The sequence below is a fragment of the Phocoena sinus genome, chromosome X (genome assembly GCF_008692025.1).
Source record: "Phocoena sinus isolate mPhoSin1 chromosome X, mPhoSin1.pri, whole genome shotgun sequence".
Classification (NCBI taxonomy): Eukaryota; Metazoa; Chordata; class Mammalia; order Artiodactyla; family Phocoenidae; genus Phocoena; species Phocoena sinus.
In genome coordinates, this window is record NC_045784.1 from 127,194,380 (window position 1) to 127,218,472 (window position 24,093).

Below are 24,093 nucleotides of genomic sequence, written 5' to 3' on the forward strand. Positions count from 1 at the left end.
GAAGTTCCGAGGGCGGTATCAGAACACTTGGTTGCCCTACAGACGGCTGGGTGAGAACGGAGTGAGGAGGGGTTGCTAAAATGTGTGGGACTTCTCGGGGTTGGACACGTCAAGACCAGGGAGGTCCAGGGGGCCTGGGCTTCTCCCACCGCCAAACTTTTCTGGGAAGGAAAACTGAGGGAAAACAAATCACGCTGAGTAGTTGAATTTCCCTGAACTTTTTTTTTTTTAACCCTGCATCTCTAATGTCAGTATGATAGTTTCCTGAGCAGAGCACGTTCTTTCTGCATAATCCATTGGTGGATTTCGACCCCAAGTGGCTGAGGACGTGTCCGGTCGCCCGGGCCCTACCTCGCCGGCTCGCTGGCCGGGCGCCCAGGTGGGGTTCGGGCGGGGCGGGGCGGGGTGGGGGGACCCGGCTCCGGGCCGCGCGCCGCCCTCCCCGCCCCCCACCCCACGCGCGAGGCCTTGTGGGTAACGCGGGCGCCAGGTGACAGCTAATGGCGGCGGCCGCCTGAGTCGGGCGGGCGGCAGATTGCGGCCGCCAGAGGCGCGCGGCTGGACCTTCCGGGGCGCCGCTCCCCTCCCGACGGCGGCTTCCCCGCGGCGGAGGGTTCGGCGCGCCATGGACAGGCCGGCGGCGGCGGCGGCGGCGGCGGGGGGCGGCGAGGGCGGCGGGGGCCTGGGCCCGGGGCCGGCGGGCGGCAGGAGGCCCCCTCGGGTCGTGGGGGCCCCCGCCGCCGGCTCCCGGCAGCCCAGCGTGGAGACCCTGGACAGGTAAGCGGGGCCCGGCCGCCGCGGCCTCCCGGTCCCCGATTCCCGAAGGCCCCGCGCGAGGCCCGGCTGCCCCTTCCCCGCGCGCCGGGCCGAGGCCAAGCTGGGGCGTCCCCCTCCCGCGTCCCCTCCGGAGCCCCGGGAACCCCTGCCTGGTCCCCGGGGCCCGCACCTGGCTCACTTCCGTCTCGCGCCGAAGCTCCCCGCACCCCGAGGGGCTTCACAGCTGTCAAACCGTGTCCCAGGCCGTCTCCTACTGCACCTTGGAGCCACCTCGGCAGCCCTTGCCCCGGCCACGAATCGTTTGGGAGGAAATTTCACCCCGGCGCCCCTTTTTAGCGTGACCTTGCCTCGTGTGGTCTGAAGACCCAAATCCCGCCGCCGCTGCTGCTTGGGGTCTTTGATGCTGGGGTTGGTAGGGGCAGTTGGGGGGCGGCACCCCGTGGGTGTCGGGCTGGCGCACATAGAGGCAAAGATACCCTCATTTGAAAAGCTGGGATGGAAAACTTCCAAACTGCTTCCGATTCGAGAACACATCATCGTTTACTTTCAGTTCTTCACACTTTGAAGGAACCGGTTCATTGTTTTCGCAAACACGTAAGGCTACTGCTTCTTTGGCAGTCCGAGAACTAAGATGAATCAGTTAGAAGCACAAACCGACCAGATCCAACCGGGAGGGCCACCCTGACACTCGGGACAAGGGGTGGGTGATCCCATAGCCTGGAATATGCAGCTTTTCCACATCTTGGCCATTTCGCTGACGCTAAAGTGCAATTAGGCGAGACATACTGTTGTAACGCCACTGGGCCAGTTTCAGATGCCGGTCCCTGCCTCTTAGTCACACCCCTGAGCTGAACTTTTGGGAGTTTCCAAAGGCAGAGGAACAACAAGAAACATTCCCTTTGTTTCTACCTCAGTGTAATTACAATGTTTTTTAATGAAATAGTTACCCGAGTCGTCAGCTTCACTGAAAACTAATCACAGCCAAGATAGTACGTGGAATGGACAGGGTCTCACTCATCTGCAGATACTCTGCAGTGTATGAGGGCTTGGAGAGTCAGAGAATAATGCCCGACGGCTTTTGCTCTCTGGCTTACCATCTAGTGGAGGATACAAACAAACCAGCCATTGAAATCAAGTGTGATAAGTGCCAGGGTGGAGGTACGCTTGGAAGTGCTCTGGATGTGGTGTGCGTGGGAATCATCTGAGAAGCTTTTCAAGAACTCCAGGTGGCCAGACCCCAGTCCAAGGGCTTCTGATTTAGGAGGTTTGGGTGAGGCCCAGGAGTTAGAATTTTTCAAAAAGACTCCGCAGCCTGTTGTGATCCACTGCACTGCGGTACGCGGAGGTGGGATATTCGCTTCAGTTTTTAGTGGCGGGACGGGGGCAGGGGATGCTTTTTGGCCACAGGAGTGGAACGTGCAGCCATGTGGGCTGGATGCTGGATGTGGGGAACTGATAATAGAGAAGACTTGCGGGAAGGCAGGAGTTAGATCCTGAAGGGGCCTGTGTTCCTTCCAAGGAATTGTGCCCTTGTCTTCTGGGCCGATGCTTCTCTGCTCAGTTCTGTATAACCTGAGTCAGGATCACCTCCAGTGCTTGATTGAAATGCAGACTCTTGGATCCCACCCTAAATCTAATCCACCATCTCCTGGGTAGAGCCTGAAATTCTGCATTTTTAATAACCACCTTAGCTATAAGTAGGGTGGGCTTTGTGGTCTCTTTGGCACCAGATGGTACAGGGTACTGGTCGAGCCAGTGTAATTACCAGTAGCATCCTTCTGCAACTCACAATAGTGTCTTGGTTTGGATGAGAAATTATATGGTCACCCTAGTTATGGGGGGCACGAAAGGATTTCCACCAGGGAAGCTACAGGATGGGGTGGGCATTTGAGAACAATTGCTGTGCGGCAGTGTGAGTGGACTGCAGGTGGGCCGCCTCACTGAGTTGGGTTAAGTTGGTTCTGGAAATGCTAATCTCTCAGTCATTTATTCTGCAGATATGAGTGCGGGCTCTGTGTCCGGCACTGTGTTAGGCCTGAGGATACGGCAGGGAACACACACACACAAATCCCCGCCCTCGTGGAGCATCTTTTTAGTGCGAGAGAGAGACAAAAGAACATGTCAAATGTGTTCTGTGTTAGGTGCTGGGGGAGAAAAGTCAGCTGGGAGCGGGTAGGAAGTGGTGGGGCTGTGCACTCTGGGGAGTGGTTGGAATTTTGTGCCGGGTGGTCAGGGAGAGCCTAGTTGAGAAAGGTGGCCTTTGAGTCACACCCCAGAAGAGGTGAGGGGCCTACTCATGCACATATCCAGGTGGCAGCGCAGGCCTGCGCTCCCTGAGGCGGGAGGGGGAGCCAAGGGTTCAAGGGTCAGCCAGGAGGCCAGTGTCACCAGCAGGGAGGGAGCTAGGGAGACAGCAGTAGAGGACAAGCTCAGAGAGGTCACAGGGGCAGATGGTGTGGATTTCAGGATGCTCTCCATGGCTGCTGTGTGGACAGTGCACCGGAAGGGGAAGGAGTAGAATCAGAGTCTAGCAGGTGGGAGGCTGTCGCAGTTATCAAGGCAAGAGAGGATGGTGGCTGCGACCGGAGCCGTGGGCTGGAGGAAGGGAGAAGTGATCCGATTCAAGCTATCATTTGAAGAAAATCTGCAGGGTAGAGCCAGTAGGGTTTGTGAAGATTGGTTGTCGGGTAGGAGAGAAGAAGAATCGAGGACAATCCCAATGTCTTCGGCTTGCGGAAAACGATGTTGCTGAGATGGAGAAGCCTCTATGTGGAGCGGGGTTAGGAAGTTAGCAGGCTCTCAGCCCTGGTTATAACAGTAATGAGATGTCAGTTGGATTTCCCAGAGCAGATGTCAAAGAGGCAGTTGGTTTATTTAAGCCTGGAGTTCAGGGGTGGTGTCTGGGCTGGAGTCACCAGCATAGAGGTGGGGCTTAAATTCATAAGGTGGGAGAACACCGACAGATGATGGGCATGTGGAAAAGGTAATTGGAATAGGGATGGGCAAGGTGCATTCTTATGATATTTAGCAGATAAGAGTGGTGAGACTCGGTGAGCATTCAGATGTGAGAGTGAAGTGGGGAGTGGGCTCCAAGGTAAACCGCAGCTTTGGGGCCTGGGGCCCCTGGATGAGGCTGTGCCTTTCCCTGACTTAGGAGACGTGAGGGCTGGAGGAGCAGTTTGCAGGCTGGGCGGCTGATGCTGGTCTAGACCCGTGGAGCCGGCAGGGCCTCTGGGACCGACTAGTGGAGCTGTCTCATGGGATCCTCGGCGTCCAGATCGGGGGAGTCTGGGCTGGAGAAACAAAGCTGGGAGCTCCCAGACTGCAAGTGATTGTTGCCACCAGGAGTGTGGAGGGAGACTGCACTGACTAAAGAGCAGAGAGGGGAGAGGAGACGTGGCCTTCCTCCTCAGTCCCGTCGTTGTGACCGGCTCTGGTTCACGTTCTTCTTTTAAGAGACCCCCAGAGTAGACCCTGGCTCTGCAGCTGTGGCTCAGCCGTGGACCGTGGGCCCTCCCCTCTCTTCCGAATATCGTACTTCTCTTAATGCTGATGGGGCTGTGGGCCTGCGAGAGGATGTGGCTCGCTCAAGGTCACGGAGCTAGCTGGTGACAGAAACAGGACCCGGAGCCAGGCCTCCTGTCTACCAGCCCACCGTGCCACACTGTTTATAACTCTGTTGACCAGGATGCTTCTGGTTGCAGGTACCAAAAACACAAAATCATTCTAGCTCCAGCCAAAAAGGAAGTGTGTTGGCTCCCATCACTGCTGCAGCCAGGGTGAAAGATGGCCGCAGGCACATTCAGAGCCAGAGTTGCAAACAGTGTGGATGAGGCTTCCCATCTCTGTTTTCTTCATGTCTTACTCTCTATCTCTGTGGGTTCCTCGAGGTGGTGGATGTGGAGAGTGGCCTCTGCCAGTGCTGGGGGCGGGTCTACACAGCTCCGGGTCCAAGAGGAAAGCTTGGGGTCACTCCCCTCCAAGTGGAGCAGAATCCTATGAAATGCGGAGGGGCAGCTCCCTACCGTGGAGAGAAGGGTCCTCATTAGAAGGAAGGGGAACGGAAGCTAGAGGATAACAGCAGCCCCCTCCAACCCACCCCGTCCGCGGTGGGTGAACAGGTGGGTTCCTGCTGTTAGATTTGTGCTCAGGCCCAGGTGCTGGCAGAGGAGGAGGCAGCTTGGCAAGAAAAGTATGGGAGAACCGGACAATAAAGGTGCCTTAGCCTTTAAGAGGAAACTAATATCCCTCCCTTTCCCCTCCTTCTTCCTCTTAGTTATTAATTGTGGTAAATAGAGTCTTGGTGTATGACAGGAATGTCTGCCCATTCAGCGAATGTTTGGACTTACATTTTCGGCCCCACAGATAACTACTATAGGCTGTCCTGGTCAGAGAATGCAATTTAGGTCGCTCGTAGAGCACATCAGATGTCTTTATTTCACTAGTTACGTTATTTCACACACTGCCTAGGGATTCCAGGGTTTTTTTATCCTTCCAGTACACGAGTGTGGATTTAATTAGTGATGAGATTTTCAAAGGTCTGGAACACTGTTTACAGTGAAAGCCACCTGCAAGGTAAACTTTCAAAAGTATCTTTTGCCCTTTTACTTGATTTCTTCAGTACTTTCATGAGTTGAGAGAGGAGCCTGGCCTCTGGAGGCAATTTTTAATTCCCTCAGTGCTTACTTTGCTTACGTGGTCCTTTAAGTCAGATGAGCACAGCCCGACCACTTACCAGCTGTGTGACCTTAGTCAAACGCTAGAGCCTTAGTTTTCTCCTCTGTAAGGTGGGTCACTGTGAGGCTCGGGTGAGGCTGTGTGCAGAAATGTGTTGAACATTTGAGAGCAGCACACAAGCGCGAGATGCCATCTTCTCTGCGTCCTTGTGTTCTCGTATAAGGCAGTGGCTAGCATCTGTAGCGCTGGCCTCTGTTTTGCCCTGTGGTTCGGTGAGTTGGTCACCGTTGGTGGTACCATATCCTGGAAGGACAGCCCCACCACTTTCTGATGGGCCATGTCGCCACTGCACCTCAATTTTCTCATCCCAGAAACCTTCTTATCACATGTGGTTGTCAGGCTCTGATATCGTAATGGACTGGAAAAGCCTTTTGTAAGTTGTCAGAGCACTTACAGAAATGTAAGGCGGCATTATTACTACACACAGGACTTTTCTAGTCTGTTCTTTTTAAAATCATACAATCAGCTTTGCTCCATTAAGAGTCACTTTGATTCACTTGAAATTACATCGTTTTCTAGATTTAAAACCACCAGCATGAAAGTGATAGCATTTTTGAAAAGCATATGCTGTAAGATAAATATTTCACTTTAGAATTAATTTTCTACTTACATTAAGAATATTCACTCTATATAATTGTAATTGAGTGATATTTTATTAAATGCTAGAAAATAACATATTTAACTGTCTGAGGCCTAGAATCTTAACCTTAAAATAAATTGGTTGATTCATTTCAAATCAACCTGGAACCTAATCTTACTTCCTAGTGGTCAGTCGATATTTCAGTTCTTACATTAAATGTAAAGGTAACCAAATAGTCTAATTAAAGTTCATTCTTTAAAAAAAGAAATGTACATATATCCCTAGTCAGTGCTCAGTTTTCTCACTCAGAGGCTATGTCTTAAAATATTTTAATTGCACTATTTCTTTTAGTCCTACAGGATCACATGTTGAATGGTGTAAACAGCTTATAGCTGCTACAATTTCTAGTCAGATTTCAGGTTCAGTGACATCAGAAAATGTATCCAGAGATTACAAGGTAAGCGGAATTGAGTCCTTAATTCATTTTCAATATGCTAAGTAGCCAAGAAGCATTGCAGTTTTAATTCGAGTGAGACTTTGGCCCCTTGAATGCTCACCGGCCATTTGCTTGGGAACGAGGGTGAAAGGTTCTCTGTTGTTAGAGATCTGAACTTTAGAAGAGACATTTTTACCAGGATCTAGTATATGTGATCATAGTTTTATAATTGAGAGGAAAAGCTGACTTTCGATTATGATCATTCTTTTAAAAATCCAGATCCATTTTATTATATATTATATTTTTAGATTTGATTATAATAAATGCCTATATTTTCTTTATTAGTATTCTGAATTTCAGAAAATATCTGATAGATAGTATTTCCCTAACTTCACAATTTGTTTCTGTATTTATGTACTACCTATGGGTTTTCAGCATTAATATGTGATACTAGAATGCAAAAAACTTGCAAAATCTCAAGAATGTTGTATGGGCAGCCTCATTTTTTGGTCCTTATTGAATTGAGAAATCTCTTCTTGTTTATTTTAAAAGTTGGATTCCCTGCTTATTCTAAAGTTAAGAGTGATAAGCTCCTTGTCAGCAGAGACTGGGGCTCTTTTTCTCACCACTGCTCCCCCAGCACGATCCTGGAACATAACAGGTGCTCAATAAATTCTTGTTGAATCAATTAACAAATAAAATGCTTGCGTGCTCCCATCTTTGTTAAGGCTAAAGACTAACTTTGTTTTAATGTCAAGAAACTATTAACAGGTACATTAAGTGAAACCATGTCTACATTTCAGTAGTACAGTTTGCTTGAATTGAGGATTCAGTTTATTATAGTCATTTTTGCCCACTAGTAAGAGAGAATAGATTTTCACAGGTATGTATGAATTACATTTTAGTATCCTGTCCTACCCTAGGTCAACGGCTCTCAAAATCATAGTCCTTGCCAGGCATCAAATCTTACAAAGAGTTCAAGAGCTACGATAACGATCTTAAGTCATTCTTAATAGCTGTCCGTGTTGAAGGGCTCTAGCCTCACTTCCTCTTTAGCCGTCCTGTAACAAGTGCAGAAACTGACCCCAGAGGCTGTGTAATTGAGATTTGGCTATGGTGCTGGACTTGCTTCGTCCAAGCCATTGGATGCTGCTGCTTGTGCCTCCCAGAGGAAAGCATGGCTGGAGATGAACAGAAGTTGGATAATATGGCCAGCCGGAAGAGGGGCAGTTTAGTTCTTGATAGTTTTCTCTGCTATCTGGTTTTCATGTTTGCCCACGTAGGAGGAGCTGGGGCTCCTGTTCCTCAGAACTTGACCGGGCAAAACGTGACTGCTCTTTCCAGGTGGGAGAAGCATTTGCTGCATCACCTATGCCTGAGTGGCTGATCACTGGGCAGCTGCTGACCCCACTGGTCCCAGGCGCCCTCTTGCCCCACGTTAGCGGAGAAACTGCCCTACTGAGTGGAGAGGCTCAAGGACCCATATTGGCAGAGAATAGCTCTTAGACCTCGGATTGATTTTCTTTATGGACAATTATGTGTTAACTGTAAGGTTTTCATTATGGTTGAATAGTTGTTAGTGCTGTGTGGGTTCTAGAAAAGTATGGTGACTGTGTGCATAGCTGTCTAACCTCTACATTAATAGATCAGACTGAATCTATACTTTAACATGAAGCAACTAAGGTTTTTAAAAAAAATTTTTAGTTTATTTACGAATTTTGTATAGCAGAATTAGCTCGTGTTGGAATGGTTTAACAGATGGTATTCAGAGAAAAAGAAGGCTTTTCTATATTTTGTAAATTGAATTTTAAGTACCTACATCAGATCATTGCTAAAGCTTTAGATGAATTATTGTAAGAGAGCATTTTTTAATCATTGTCTTTGTTAGATTCGCCCTGTAACCAAGTCTGCAAATTTGGTGTTAAATTTATAATTCAGTTGTTATGTTTTCTTCAAGGAGAGAGTTCTTTTAAATAATAAAAGAATAAAATGTTTCTAAACCACAGATAATTTTACATGCTATGTATAAAGTAGTTCTTAGAATCAGGGTAACCAGCGTGGGCCTTTGGGACGCCTTTTGCATGGGCGCCATGCATGGGGTTTGCCCTGAAGTTCCAGATACAATTCCTTGAGGATTTAATGTGCAGTCATCCGTTGATAATATTTGAAATTATATACTGTGCAAATATCTTATTTGAAATACACACTCAATTTGGGGGTTAATTTATTATAGGTTAAACTCAGCGTCAGTAATGAAATGGGAACAGATGTTTCTGTGGAGCAGAGCGCTCGCACCTCGATTTGGAGCGCTGTGTTCTCAGTTGTAGGCTGCGGCGGCATCCTCATCAGCCCTCCGGCACGTGCAGCGCTCTATGGTTTTGTAATACTCTTTTGACACATCATCCATTTACTTCTTAAAACAACCCAGTAAGATGGCTTTTATTATAATCATCATTTAACAGATGAGGAAAGCAAGGCTCAGAGAGGTTAAGTGACTTGCTTAGTATCATGCAGTTAGACTTGGGGTTTGAACCCAAGTCATCCTATTGAAAAGCTAGAGTGATTTTTAAAATTTTGTACTGCCTACCTGTTCACTGTTTTTCAAAATGTGGCCCTTGGGTGTTCCCGCACCAGCACTCCCTGGGGTGCCTGCAGAAATGCAGCTTCCACGGTCCCCGTCCCCTCAGTGAATCAGAATCTCTGAAGGCGGGGAACAGTGTGTCTCATGCATTTCTTTCTTTTTTTTTGATGGTGTTTTGTTACTTATTTTTACAAGATTGGGATTATATCCTACACATTATTGTTAAATTTGCTTTTTTAAAATTGGAGTGTAATTGTTTTACAATGTTGTGTTGGTTTCTGCTGTACAATGAAGTGAATCAGCTATGTGTATACATATATTCCCTCCCTCTTGGACCTCCCTCCCACCCCCCACCCCATCCTGCCCATCTAGGTCATCACAGAGCACCGAGCTGAGCTCCCTGTGCTATACCACAGATTTCCACTAGCTACCTGTTTTACACGTGGTAGTGTATTTATGTTAAACCTAATCTCCCAATTCATCCCCTTCCACCCCTGTGTCCACACGTCCGTTCTCTACATCTGCGTCTCTATTCCTGCCCTGCAAATAGGTTCATCTGTACCTTTTTTCTAGATTCCACATATATGCATTAATATATGATATTTGTTTTTCTCTTTCTGACTTACTTCACTCTGTATGACAGACTCTAGGTCCATCCACATCTCTACAGATGACCCAATTTTGTTCCTTTTTATGGCTGAGTAATATTCCATTGTACATATGTACCACATTTTCTTTATCCATTCATCTGTTGATGGACGTTTAGGTTGTTTCCATGTCCTGGCTATTGTAAATAGTGCTGCAATGAACGTTGGGGTACATGTGTCTTTGAATTATGGTTTTCTCAGGGTATATGCCCAGTAGTAGGATTGCTGGGTCATATGGTAGTTCTATTTTTGCTTTTTTAAGGAACCTCCATACTGTTCTCCACAGTGGCTGTATCACTTTACATTCCTACCAACAGTGTAAGAGGGTTCCCTTTTTTCCGCACCCTCTCCAGCATTTATCATTTGTAGATTTTTTGAAGATGGCCATTCTGACTGGTGTGAGGTAGATACCTCATTGTAGTTTTGATTTGCATTTCTCTAATAATTAGTGATGTTGAGCATCTTTTCACATGCTTCTTGGCCATCTGTATGTCTTCTTTGGAGAAATGTCTCTTTAGGTCTTCCATCCTCATGTATTTCATTCATTCATTCATTCAATTTAATTTAATTTTATTTCATTTTTGGCTGTGTCGGGTCTTAGTTGCAGCCCGCGGGATCTTTGTTGCGGCATGTGGGATCCTCCACTGTGGTGCACAGGCTCCTCATTGCAGCATGTGGGTTCCAGAGCCCGTGGACTCTCTAGTTGTGGCCTGCGTGCTCAGTTGTTGCGGCGGGCGGGCTTAGTTGCCCCGCAGCATGTCGGACCTTAGTTCCCCGACCAGGGATCAAACCTGCGTCCCCTGCATTGGAAGGCAGACTCTTAACCACTGGACCACCAGGGAAGTCCCTATTTATTTCGTACAATAAACTGTAAAAAGTTCAGCTTCCCTAGGTTTGTATCTGTTGAAATTGGTGATGAGACCATACATTTCTGGTACATTCCCACAAACCTGAATAACTAGCAACTCATGTTAGATTTTAGAGTACAATTGTTTTATTATTTACCCATGTCATAAATTGACAGTTAGCTTAGGGTCAGATCACCCAAGGTGTGGTAAGAATATCACTGTCATCACATGAGATGAGTTTAGGTGATATGCCCATGGACATGTTTTAACAGTTATGTAATTATTTTACTGTGTAGTAGGAAACCTGGCACATCAGACTTGTGATTTAATGGGTATTTGCTTAAAGCCAGGCGAAATATGAAAGAAAGAGTGGATTCAAAGTCAACATAAAGGGTTTCCCTGGTGGCGCAGTGGTTGAAAATCCGCCTGCCAGTGCAGGGGACACGGGTTCGAGCCCTGGTCCGGGAAGATCCCACATGCCGCGGAGCAAGTAAGCCCACACACCGCAACGAAGAGTAGCCCCCGCTCGCCGCAACCAGAGAAAAGCCTGCGCGCAGCAACGAAGACCCAACGCAGCCAAAAATAAATTTAAAGTAAATAAATAAATAAAGTCAACATAAAGATAAATACTAATATTAGTACAGGTGATATGCATATAGCAAACCAGACTTGTAGAGGTGTTATATAAGATGACAGAAGTTTGGAAAACATTGTCCCTGTTGAAAGAGTAGATAGCTGTTATGTGGATTATGGATTAACTAAATTAATAAATGTATGCCTTAATGTCAAGTCATGCTGAAGATTTACCTGATAATTAAGACTACTAGGAGAAATGTAATAAAATGTTTTGTTTGCCCACCCCCCTACTACTAACTCAGTTCCATTTTTAACGGGCTAAGAAAGAGTACAAATCTCTCTCTTGAATTTGTCAAAACATTTAAGAACAAGATCTGAATGTAATGTTCCAAAGATTAGATGAAAAAATACAGTTATAACTTGTAATGAAACATTTTTAGGAACTACTAGCAGAAGTGACACAGTTGATCAGCTTCCATTGTTTGCAAAGCAGAACTAGGCCAAGAAGAGGGAACATGGTGTAGTACAGACGGTACTGGTTAGCTTTGTGACCTTGTATAACCTCTGAGTGTCTGTTTCCTTTTGTGTAAGGTTAAGAGAATTTGGATTAGATTTGAAGTCTCTAAATTCCTTTCTTTCTAGAACATTCTTCAATTCTGTTTTGTCCAAAAGGATTTGATTCTGGCCAGCCTTCAGGAAATTAGGACACTATAGTTTTAATGTGATCATACTCTTTCCTCTGGCTCCAACATCGTCGTCATCGTCACCATCACCATCACCATCACCATCACCATCACCATCGCCATCATCACCACCACCACCCCTCTGTCCCTCTCCTCCTGTTTCTCCTACTCTCATCCCTGCATACACATTAGCTAGATCTCTTCCATAAACATTCTGGAGAGAATGGAGAGAGTCCTATACTAAATTTAATCATTTAATACGTTAGTACAGTGATTAAACCCTGGATCCTAAACAAAAGTTTCCAGAAGGTCTTTGGAGGGAAGTGGGATGCAGTGTGTGGGAAAGGCTTCATTATGCTTGAGCTTGGTCTTAGTTAATACTTCTTAAATTGAGTACTAGTCTAGAAGGAGGGAAGCTTGAGCACGATCTTTTCGAATCCATGACCATAGTCAACTGTTAATAGCTTGGCCTCGTGATCTGTTTATTAAATCAGAGTTTGCAAACACAGATGTCTACAGGGTATAGCTAACAAGCTAAACAGACATGGCTGTGGAGAACTGGAGACTGCAGCATGTCCCCCTAAAAACAATTAAATTACAAAAACAACCCTGCTACTGCCTGTCGGAGCAATAGGCCTCCAGTTTGTAATCACTGTAATGTCAAAGTACTATCCTATCTCTCAGGATTACTTGTGGAGTAGAATTATTTCTTAAAAATATCAAGATTCGGGTTTCTGCTTCTGGAAGGATGGAGCAGATGTACTTTTTTCTTATTTTTCACTCTCAGTGCAAATAAAAACCCTGGACATTATCTATAAAATAGACGTAAGAATGCCTTGAAAGGTAGCGAGAAGAAGGCAGACGGGTTAGGGACCTTAGCACCTAAGGAACGACAGGGTGGTGCTATCCCTGGGTTACGTTTTTGCCATATATAACCCAGACTTGTCGCTGAAGAAGCCAGCAACCCAGAAATGCCAACGGGTACAGACAAGGAAAGCCTAGTCTCTCTAGCCAAAGGACAGGAAGGGGGCAGCCGAGTAGAAAGAAAACTTTTAGACACTAACCACTGTGCTCCGGCCCCATACCCACCCCGCCAGCAAGGCCAAGTGGGGAGGCTAGATTCCACTGTTGCCAGGCTGTAGCAAGGCACAGTGACCCCTGCAGCTGTGGTGTCGGAGGCCTGGTGGAGAGTCAGGACTTTCACTACCGCCCACTGCAAGGAGGCCACACCTCCACTGTGGTTACAGTGGTATCAGTCATGAGCGCTCCTGCCACTGCCAGCTGGGCAGGGATGGGCGGAAGCCTAACTGGGAGCTAGAGCTCTCACCCCGACTCAGAAGTAACTAGGAGAACCCTATCCTTGGATGGCAGCGTTGGCCAAGAGGGGAACCTGGACTCGTACCCACACCTGGCTGTAATGAGGCAGTGCTCACCGCCCCTCTTCTCCTGGAGCAGTGGCAGAGAAGGCAGCTGCAACAGGAGGGTTACATAAGACCCACACTCTTATAGTATTCAAAATGGCCAGATTTCCACTGAAAATCACTCGTCATACCAAGAGCCAGAAAGATCTCAAACTGAATGAAAAAAGAGAATCAGTAGATGCCAAAACCGAGATGACACGTGTTAGAATTTCGTGAAAAAGGTTTTAAAGAAGCCATCATAAAACTGCTTCAATAAACAATTACAGATATGCTTGAAACAATGAAGACGTAGAAAGTGAGAGACAAGAAACAGGAAAGTTTCAGCAAGAAAATATGAGATAAGAACCAAATGGAAATTTAAAAAGTGAAAAATATGATAAAGAAACAAAAAACGAAACTAAACAAACAAACAAAACCACCAACCCCTCAGTGGATGGGTTCAACAGCAGAATAGAGAGGTCAGAGAAAAGAATTGGCTAAATCTTAAGGGAATTACACTGAGTAGAAAATGCCACTCCCAAGAGATCACATACTGTATGATTTCATTTGTGTAACGGTCTTCAAGTGACAAAATTAGAGAAATAGAGAACAGATTAGTGATTGCCAGGGGCTAAGAAGGGGAGGGGCTGGGAGGGAAGTGGATGTGGCTATAAAAGGGCAACATTAGGTGGTGAGGAAATTGTTCTGCATCTTGGTTGTGTCAGTGTCCGGGTCATTGTTCCGGTATTGTTCTATAGTTTTATAATATGCCACCATCGGGGAAATTTGGTGACATGGTACACTGTACATGGAATCTCTTATTCTCACAACCACTTGTGAATCAAGTTATCTCAAAATTAGAAATTTAATTTTTAAAAAGTCAAGAGTTTACAGACTGCTCAACGACTGTATATTGCATGTAGAATAAATTTTGATTAATATTTCTAACAACTCATGATATATCAGAAGTATTATTTAAATGGAGCATATAGTTATGCAAATAAAGATGTTAGAGACTGGTTAGTGAAAAGGGTATCAGCAATTATCCTGTACTAGTTCAATTGCAAGTATGCTCATCCCTTTTGTGCATGGAAGTTGGGGCCAGCATGCTTCATTGAACAGCTCATTGGTCACATTTCCTGGAGGGCTTTAGAGGAGGCGAATGATTGTTTCAGGCTAGGGTTTGACAAAAGAGTCAGGCCAGGTTCAGGTGTGGCTTGTTTCCCAAAGCCCAGCGTTGTATTTGGATGACTGGTTGAGATTTGTATTGGCCTGTCCTTGGCCTCTGGCTGCAGCCGGTGGTGAGGAATAAGTTGCGCAGACTTGCAGCAAGTGGAGCCATCTCCTGACCCAACAGGTCAAACTCTTTAACTCATTTTGTAGTGGTCTGATTGCTAAAGCAGAATTACTTTATAGACTTTATGCCTAAAACAGAGAACAGTGGTGTTTTTACTCCACTATTACAATCTTTTCATGAAAAGAAGCTTCTTAGAGGCATAAGCTCAAAGATAACTCATTTATAAAAAAAAAAAAACAAAAAACTGATATTTATTTCACTTAGAATCATATGGTTTATCAAAAAGATCATAAAATTTGGAGTCGGGGCACTTTGCCTTGAGTCCAGCCCTGTACCTGACTAGCTGCCCAACAAGTTACTTACCTTGCTGAGCCTCAAGTGTCCTCATCTGTATAGTGGGTGTTACAGCAGAGGTTTAATGTATTAAAAAGGGCAGCATATGTACGAAACGCATACAGTGCTCGTTTACTGTATGCTGTTACTCTATGAAAATGTATATGATATGTAAAAATGACTACAAGAGGAGTGTATTGGAATTGCTGAACACCAGTCCACTTCCATAAATGTGTTGTGAGCACCTAGCATGCACAGGAGTGGGGCTGGGCTGGGCTGCCTGGAATTCATAGAAAAGAGACTCCAAAAAATACAGTACAGGGCATTCTGGGCATTAAGCCTTGAGGGTATTTGTCAGCCTCCTCAGAAAGGGAACAGGTTTAGGTGGGGCTGTATGGAGATGAAGAGCGTGGGCACTAAAACCAGTCAGCTTGGGTTTGAATCCGCACCCGCTTAGAACACTTGTGACACCAGATGTGTGGGGTTTTCCCCCACACTGACGAATTCTCCAAAACCAGCTGAGTGTTCTACAATTCAATTCGATTCTGATACTAACCAGAGTTAGTGCAGACCCCACAGGTTAAGGGCTCAGTCCCACAGAAGTTCTCACTTCAGATGCCAGTTTCAAGTAGTGGGTACCCAGGTTACCCACGACTTCTGCTTAGCTTGGCTACAAATCGGGGCTTCCCACAGGTCCCTCCCTGAGTCCGATCATTTGCTAGGAAAACTGACAGAACTCAGGTAAACACTGAGGTTTACCAGTTCATTGTATAATAAAGAATATAAAGAATGATACAGCCTGTGCAGCTGTCTGAGTTCTCGAGGGCTGTCAGCACTGGAGGCCGATTTGCCCCCCACCAAGTTTAGGTTGGGGAGATGTTTTCTGAAGTCTTCCAATGAAGCTTAAATGACTCCTAAGGTTTGAGGGCTGGTCAGGACCTCGCAGCCATTCGCGGACTCGTTTCCTTTTGTACGTGTAGAAACTGAGGCCAAGTGCAGGCACACGGAGGCCCCGAGTCTGCCAGTGAGAGCTGGCCCCAGGCCGCCTGACTTCAAACCACCACTCTCTGGCTTCGATCAGATTCAGATTCAAGAAAGAGGAAATGAACCTCTCTGTGCACCCGAAATGGCTTATTTCAGGAGAGATGAAAACTATAAAGCAGAAACACATGGGTATCAACTCAGGTGACCTCCATTGACTTTCCGGCCTCCGACCAAGAGTAGCGGGGACTTACATACAGCAGGTGAAGAATTGTGTGGGTGGCAAAGGGGACCATCGTCCTGCCCCTTTCCTTTTGATTTAGTTTCTCCTTGCAGTAGCAAAAGGCGTGTTGACAGCGGTATATCTCCTACATTTAAGGCCCAGTTATGCTGCTTGTGAATGCTGCTTTCTAGTTGTCAATTGTTACTATCACTTTATAGACAAAACTTTACAAAACTAATTGCAGTTACAGAACAAAAGTGAAAATAATAACCTGTTGGAGCAGAGGTTTGGAGGGAGCAAGGAGAAGCGAGGGAAGAGGTCGTGGTATTGCTTTCTTCATCCACCCTTGAGGGAGCTAAGAGAAAGCAGATGAACGTTTGAAGGCTTTAGTTACTGTGGGCTAATTACAGCGGTGCTAGGCTGAGGCGGTGTAGTAGACTCTCTGGGTGTAAGTACTTGCTCTGAAACCTTGAACTTGGCCAGATTACTTAACTGTGCCTTGGTTTTCTCATCAAAAAATGGGGCCAATAATAATTTTTATCTCACAAGGTTGTTCTGAGAATGAAATGAGTTAGTATAGACAAGGTTCTTAGAAGAGTGCCACCAAAAAGTTACTTCAGGAGCTTTTTTTAAAACGATGCAGCTGCTGCAGAAGGACAACGATAAAAAGCTAAAAATTACAACTTCAATCAGCAGAGATTGGGAAGAGGGAGGGAGTAGTTTGAGAAAGCATATTTTCTTTTTTTTTTTTGCGGTATGCGGGCCTCTCACTGCTGTGGCCTCTCCCGTTGCGGAGCACAGGCTCCGGACGCGCAGGCCCAGCGGCCATGGCTCACGGGCCCAGCTGCTCCGCGGCACGTGGGATCCTCCCGGACTGGGCCACGAACCCGTGTCTCCTGCATCGGCAGGCGGACTCTCAACCGCTGCGCCACCAGGGAAGCCAAAGAAAGCATATTTTCTCATCTAGCTAGGTCACTAGGTACTGTTTAAAGCTGACAAATCAAGAAGTAGTGGTGTAAGCATACTCCTGGTTATGGAGGCAACCTTCAGAATTAAAAAAGAAATCTCGCTAAACGTGGTTATCACTGACAAATGAAGCTTGGGAGGGGAGACTATTTTGACTTTTTATTATCATGTATGTCCCATTTTGAGTTTTTTATGAACATAAGCATGCATTTTATTTATTTTGTACTAACTTTCCTGTTGTAATTAACAAATGATAAACTTCACATATTTAAAGTATACAGATTGATAAGTTTTGATAGGTGCCCACTTGTGAAACAAGCACCACAATTAAGATGATAAACATATTCATCACCACCACCCCCTCAAAAAAAAAAAAAGCTAGGTTTAAGCTTCTTAGTCTAAGTAGTCTATATTAAGGAACTTCTGGGCTTTAATTCCCTTTGAGCTACAGCATCCCTTAATTCAGATACCTTTTTTACTTCAAAGAGTGTTTTCTTTTAATGGTAACAGTGATGAACTCTATATTCTCGTATTCATGTGATCTTCTTATCTTTCCTGAGTAAAACCTGTAAAGCTAATAAGAACCTACAGTGATTTCTTTTTTAAAAAAGTGATCTGTTTTCCATAGAACCTCCAGTGTTTATCGTATGTAACAATGATCAGATTTCAGACTCGAGAGTGGGGAATAGATGATTCATGTCTTCCTCAGACTGTTAGCACTATTCGCTTTTCAAAAGTTCCATCCCTTCTCTGGGCTGTTTCCCCGAACGCTCATGCTGCACATTCAAGTAGGAGTCACAGGAATAACCTCTCTAAAATCGGTGTCCGGATTTAGTAAAGCTTGGCTTTCCTTGCCCGGAGACTGCCCTCCCCGGCCCTCCCCGGCACTCCCCTCCCTGCCAGCTACCCTTTCCTGGGCTGGCGCAAGGAACGGGCACCTTCTCCCTGTGGGGCGGCCGCATCGGGAAGTTTAATTCTGGAGTCCCAAGTGCGAATTGGAAATAGAATTCCTGTAGAAACCAGATTAAGATTTGTGCTTAACTAGGAGAGTTAATGATCCCATTAACGCTGTGGCTGAGCTGTGCTCTGCGCCAGCTGTGGGCGCTTTTGTGGTTTCTTCGTTCGGTTTTGTTTTGTTTCTGTGGGCTGGTTTGGGAGCAGAACCGCCTTTTTATATCATTGTTTCTATGCGGAAAATGCGTTCAGTATTCCAAACAGACACACAAATGAATTTTTCACACACGGCCTGTTCGCACTGTCTTGTAATAGCCCTTGACAGAAGGGGTTTGTGTTTAAAGTAATGTCATTTGTCTTAGCCTAAGGGCAATAAGTTTCTCCAAGTCACAGACTTGCCTGCAAACTATAGGACAAACGTGTTAGGATTGATTGGATATCGAATGGAACTTAGAGGGCAAATGTGTTAGGATCGATCTGCTCGGTTTTATTTGGAGTATTATGATGTTTCTTAGGGCATGGGCTGGCGGACTTAATGGCGTCTTTCACAGTCAATAGTGACGTGTCCGTGATGATGATGTTCTGTGTTTTAACTGACAGGTTTTCAGGAGGCCTGATATAAGGGTAAGGATATTTGGCTTTCAGCACATGGGCCTCCTCCTTGTGTGTTTCTGTGCTTTATTGAACACTTAGTCTATTTAGCGTTCTTTGCCTTCTCACTGATTTTATGAGTCACTCAGATCAGTTTGCTCTGCTGTGTCATAGCTTTCAGTGTTCACTAGAAATGCTTTATTTGTTACAGTGTCTCTACGTGCGGAAAAAGCCGATGTGTGTGAGGGCAGGATGCTAAAATTGTTACCACTGTGCAGTACTGACTTCTGTTGTGTTACATGAATTCTGACCAAATGGGTACTCATGGCACCGGGTTTATAAGGCTAGGCCTATAGAGTCCTCTTAATTTGACCTCGTTTGTCATGTAGTTCACGCTGAAGTATTTAATAACAACCACAAGAACAACAACAAAGTGGTCAGTTGTCCTCCTTCCTGAGTAGGAGATCTAAGTAAGATTTCAAGTCTTGATTACAAGATCAAGTAAGATTTCCTGTTTGCATGCTGAATCCCAAAAGCAGCAGTGCTAATCTTGAAGATAAATTTCGCAAAATCAGCCCCATTTAGTATTTCTTAAAACATAGAGGTAGCTGTTACAGCTAGTAGATTATAGTTTATAGTTTCCTCATGATTTTCCTTCCCTTTATTTCAGAATATTCATAAAGCAAGACAAAGATTGGTAATGTGCATGCCTTTAAACCTGAGTATCAGACGTTGAAAATTAACCTATTTCCATTAAATGAAAACAATGTGGATTTTGACAGAATCATTTCATGACTTCAGTTTTAAAGTTTTAATCTTATTGAAGCCAATGAAGTAGTACAAAAATAAACAGGTTAAATCAAATTATTGTTATTCTAGTTGTTTTTTCTTTGTTTAATTTTCTTTTTATCGTGTTTTCTTTTGCTCATGGGAATCATTTTCTTTCACTGATTCACATTGTTAAATATTAGTGTTTGGCTTTACACTTGCATGGACTTTGAAATGCTGTGGGGTTTTTTTGTTGTTGTTTAGTCATTCATTCTTCTGTTTTTAAAATTTTTATCAAAGAATGATTCCGTTTTCTTTGTCTTTAAAAAAAGAATGTAAATTTTAAAAACCTGGCTGCATTTAAAAAATTGTCCAGCTCTGAAGGGTAGCAGTACCAACTGTGTACTAAATTCAATCTGATGATAAAGTATAAAAATATTTTAAGTAGCTATTTTATTTTATTGACAAAAATGAAAGGTGGGAAAGAGTAAATTCTTTTAAAGCTTTGCTACCTCTTCACTGATTGCCTCTTAAAGAAATGTAGTCATTAGAACCAAAGTTTCTTGAAGGAAAAATATATTGCTGCTAAATTTTAATATTTTCAGCCTCAGAGACTTGATACAACTTTTAAAAGGTGTTATAATCTTGTCATCTTCAATATTCATGCTCATTATACCACCTGCTAAACTAAAAGTCCAAGTTTTTAGAGTTTCATAAGCTGATTCCATAAAGAAATTAAATTAAGAAGAGCATACATGTAAAGGGATTGGAAGAAATTTAGATAAAGATATGTGACGCTTTTCTTCGAAGCACGTTGATACTGTAATTAGAAGGATTTAATATGGTTTTGAGTCATAACTCACAGTACTTAATTAGCAATAAGTAACAGAGTGTATGTGTGTATCTGCGTGTGTATGACCCCAGCATGTGATATGCGCATGCACATGTGTGTGGAAATGTTGTTAATTCCAGTGGTGTTGACCCCTGGGCAGCATAATAGTTCCTTTTGAAAACACATGTCTATGAACTGCCTTTGTATTTTTGGCTTGATTTTGTTCCTTGCCCTCTGTGGTATGTTTTATTTTCTATGAGCATGTTATGCGTCTGTTATTTTGTTTCTTGGCTGTATGCTGCAGTATTGCTTGATTTTAAAAAGACAGTACATTCTTTGAAACCCATGACGTTTGTTTGCTTTTCATTTTTCTACCCCAACACAAACACAGAATAGATACTCCATTTTAGGCTGAGGATACTATAGATGGCCTACACGTTCTTTCCTTAACTCCAAGGGGGAAAATGTTGGGATATGCAAAGCCATGAAAGGTGTGTCGACTTTTACATGCTTACTGTCTCTTTAAAAAAGAACTTCCGTCCTTTCACCTGTCTGTTTGCACGTGTTTCTCTTTCCCCTCTTTGCCTTTTCTTGTCCATGCACCTGGTGCTGTGCAGGAGATTCAGGAAGAACACAAGGGCTACCCTTCTGAAGCTGAAGCTGATCAGGTGGCAAGTTCTACGTGTTCATCTGTTTGTAGTTACAGATCGTGTATTTAGAAGCCATTTCATACTAGATTTCTAGACAATCAGCAAATGCTTTTTCCACTACAGTAGTACTCTCCTGTCCAAGTTTGGTAGATTCCATTATGACATTATTTGCAAAAATTGGTTTATCCAACATTTTGTCAACCAGAAATTTGTTCATCTCTGCTTCTTGGTTTTCCCAGGTAGATTTACTGATGAGATTAATGAGCCTTAGTCATGACAGGATCCTGAAGTGCCTTCACAAAGACTTAGAGGGGCAGATGCATCCGCTAAGGGTGCTCCTCGAGGGTGCAAACTTTGCTTTATTCAAATTTGCAAGGTCTGTACCCAGCACAGCGCCTGGCACGCTGTAGGTGTTTGTGGAATGAGTCCATGTATTTTATAGAAGAAAAAAAATCATTCATCGAGGTTTCTCGAGTGCTTACTCTTTGCTCAGTACCTCTGGACTCTCAGGAGCTTTTTAAAGCAGCAGAATTTTCCCCAAAGCTTATGTATGAAACCTCTAGAAGAGCTGCTCTAGGGAAGCATGGCAAATTCCCTGTGCTCAGTTGTGCCTTTTCCCAGCCCACCCTCCTTTGGTGACCCTGGGAGCACCCTGAAGAGCCAGTTTGAAAAGCACTGCTTTCGGCAGGCGGCTGTTACAGAAACTGTCCACCCAGCAGCCTTAGGTTCAGGAGGAGGAGAGAGTAGTGGAGAGGCCAGGAAGTTGATGGGCCTTCAGCTGGACCTTTCTTCCGGGTCGCCGGCACAGGGTTGGGATGAGATCATCAGCGAGAATTCCTCAACTGGGCGGCACCTTGAGCAGAAGCACCAAGAGGGCTGGGAGTGTTCACAAGACACATTTTATCCATAAGGACATTCCTTCTTTGATTATGCTGTACATGGGTTGGATAAATCAAGGGTCAAATCATGTCCTGTGCAACTTGGAAGTTGCAGTTAAAGCTTGATATGGCACAAGTGTGAGTGCTATCTCCTAACACCAGCTTTATAGAGGGAATCTACTGTACTCGCAAAACAGTGAGCCTTTACTAGCCATTCTCTCAAATTCCTATGCTAAAGCTGAATGTCTTTCCTGTACACAGCGAACCTTTTATGGGGATATCTGAAGCAGTAGGATCAATTGATTTGTTTTATTCTGATAGTTGCTTTTTCATCACCTAAAAAAGCATGTCCTAGATTTAATTATTAGTGAGAGGTTTGTCTCACTCTGTCTCACCAACACGTTCATGCTTCATATAAACGCACAAGTATTTCAAGCCAGATTTAACATGATTATCAGAAGAGAAGAGAAACCTTTGATCTCCAGCCTCTATCTTGAGAGCCTTGTACCATCTCAAAATGGTCCCAATCACTGCACCTCGCATCAACGACATTTTATTAGTTAGTCCTGGGTTGAGGACTTTAAAGTGTTTGACATGACTTGCTATAAAGCTTAAAGTGAATCAGACTTCCCCTCACCTCTTCCAGATTCAATTGATTAGAACAGCTTGCTTTAGTAAATACATTTCAGAATAACCTATTCCCATTTATTTTAAAATATCAGTTAAGGAATTTAAGTCTACATGATAATATTTACCCATTAAAATAAGCTTTAACAGTGTAGCATTTGAAGTTATTTAAAACTTGAATATTGATTAAAATAGCTTTCTGACTTTGTAACTATATTATAAAAATAGCCACTAGTTTAGGCAATAAATTAAAGAAAGCAGACTTTCCCAAAAAAAGGCTTCTATTAAGATTGGTGATTTTTTTTTTAGTGTTTCTAAAACTGGACATTTAAAAGTATAAATATTGGTTTATGCTTTATTGTGTCAAAGATGTATTTCCAAATCAGGTGTGAGTATAAATGCGTCCACAAACACTTCTCTGAGTCCCCTTTAACAGTTCTCTATGTCCCTAAAAATGTTGATTGAGAAGTGTCTTAAAAACCAATCTGAAGACTAACACACCATTGTAAAGCAATTATACTCTAATAAAGATGTTAAAAAAAATTGAAAAATAAAAACCAATCTGGGCTAAAAAGTTAAACTGCATAAAATTGCTGAGGGGAACCACGAACACTAATGTGTATGATTTTCACCGTGTATCTTGAGGAGGAGGGTGCACTGTGTCATTTTGTGCCCTCCCCGAACGGGCGTACCTTGACCAACACTTAGCATTGAGTTTGCTCTTTATATTTTGACGTTTTCCCTTCTTTATTTTATAAAATTGGATGAACCTACTATATATAGTTTTTTTAAATGGACCTTTAAGTCCCTTTATAAAATATATTGAAACATTCTTATAACTGTGAAAAATAATTATTTTGAATTTCAATAATTTTGATTAGAATTATAAAAGATATCAATTTTTAATATTTTGCTTCACAGAATTATGCTGAAAACTTAGTATTGTCTAATCTGTTTTCCGCTGAACACTAGTGACCTCCTGATGTAAACAGGTATTTTTTGGAGAAAGCCCCTGATGGACTAGGTAGGGGAAATGCAGCATACTCCAGCGCCCTCTGGCCGATTTGGCATGCATTAACATGCTAAAGCCTTGCCTCACAAAAAAACAAAAACAAAAAAAAACAACAAAAAAAACCTAGCTAAACTTGTTTCCTTTAACCCAGCATTTCCCAAACTTTTCCCAGAAAGTCCTGTTCACATCCCTTGGGAATTTAATGCTCTATGAAACACAGCTTGGGAATTGCTGGGGTTTTGAACACCTTATTCTCATTCGTGACACGTTATGTCAGAGGTGCCCAGGAGAAAGTGACCAGTTTCCTTGGCAGCATCTCACAGGGTGGCAGTACCTTGGGATAGGCACCGAGTTCAGGCTCTGGTCCCCAGCATTGTAGTTCAAGAACACCATTTTCTCAGCTCCCCTGAGTTATCTGGTACTATCCAACCAAGCTTGCAAGAGACTAGCTACTGGGCCACGGTGCAGATCTGAACATTTAGAAATGTGGGCATGTATCTTTCCAGCCATCCAAGACACCCTTTTCCTAGTGGCATTGTAGCAGGAACCCTGATACCTCATTAGCAATTTGCTTGGTGAGTGTGGAATCAGCACAGAGTGAACTGACTTGGGAGAAGCCTGATGAACACACCCTGCTCCACAGGAGTGGGTGAAATACTCTTGTCTGCCAGATGAGGGCGCACTCTTGTGGCCTGAATGGGATACACACTGACAGG

General features: G+C 44.2%; 1 protein-coding gene across 7 annotated transcripts in view; it reads left to right on the plus strand.

Annotated features, from left to right (window-relative positions):
* The first annotated feature begins 301 nt into the window (after positions 1-301).
* The window catches only part of MTMR1 (myotubularin related protein 1), a 70,595-nt gene continuing 46,803 nt past the window's right edge, over positions 302-24,093 (plus strand). For 2 of the 7 annotated variants that reach the window (XR_004347975.1, XM_032619073.1), the window contains exons 1-3: positions 493-777; positions 6,446-6,551; positions 18,620-18,643. Coding sequence is in view for 2 of the 7 variants with exons in the window: in XM_032619073.1 (XP_032474964.1) it covers positions 626-777; positions 6,446-6,551; positions 18,620-18,643 (282 nt within the window). In the remaining 5 variants the exon portion in view is untranslated. Of the gene's footprint in view, positions 380-464; positions 778-6,445; positions 6,552-7,082; positions 7,192-18,619; positions 18,644-23,338; positions 23,358-24,093 lie in introns of those variants that run through there. The other 5 variants (XM_032619077.1, XM_032619075.1, XM_032619079.1 and 2 more) reach the window with 5 other exon arrangements.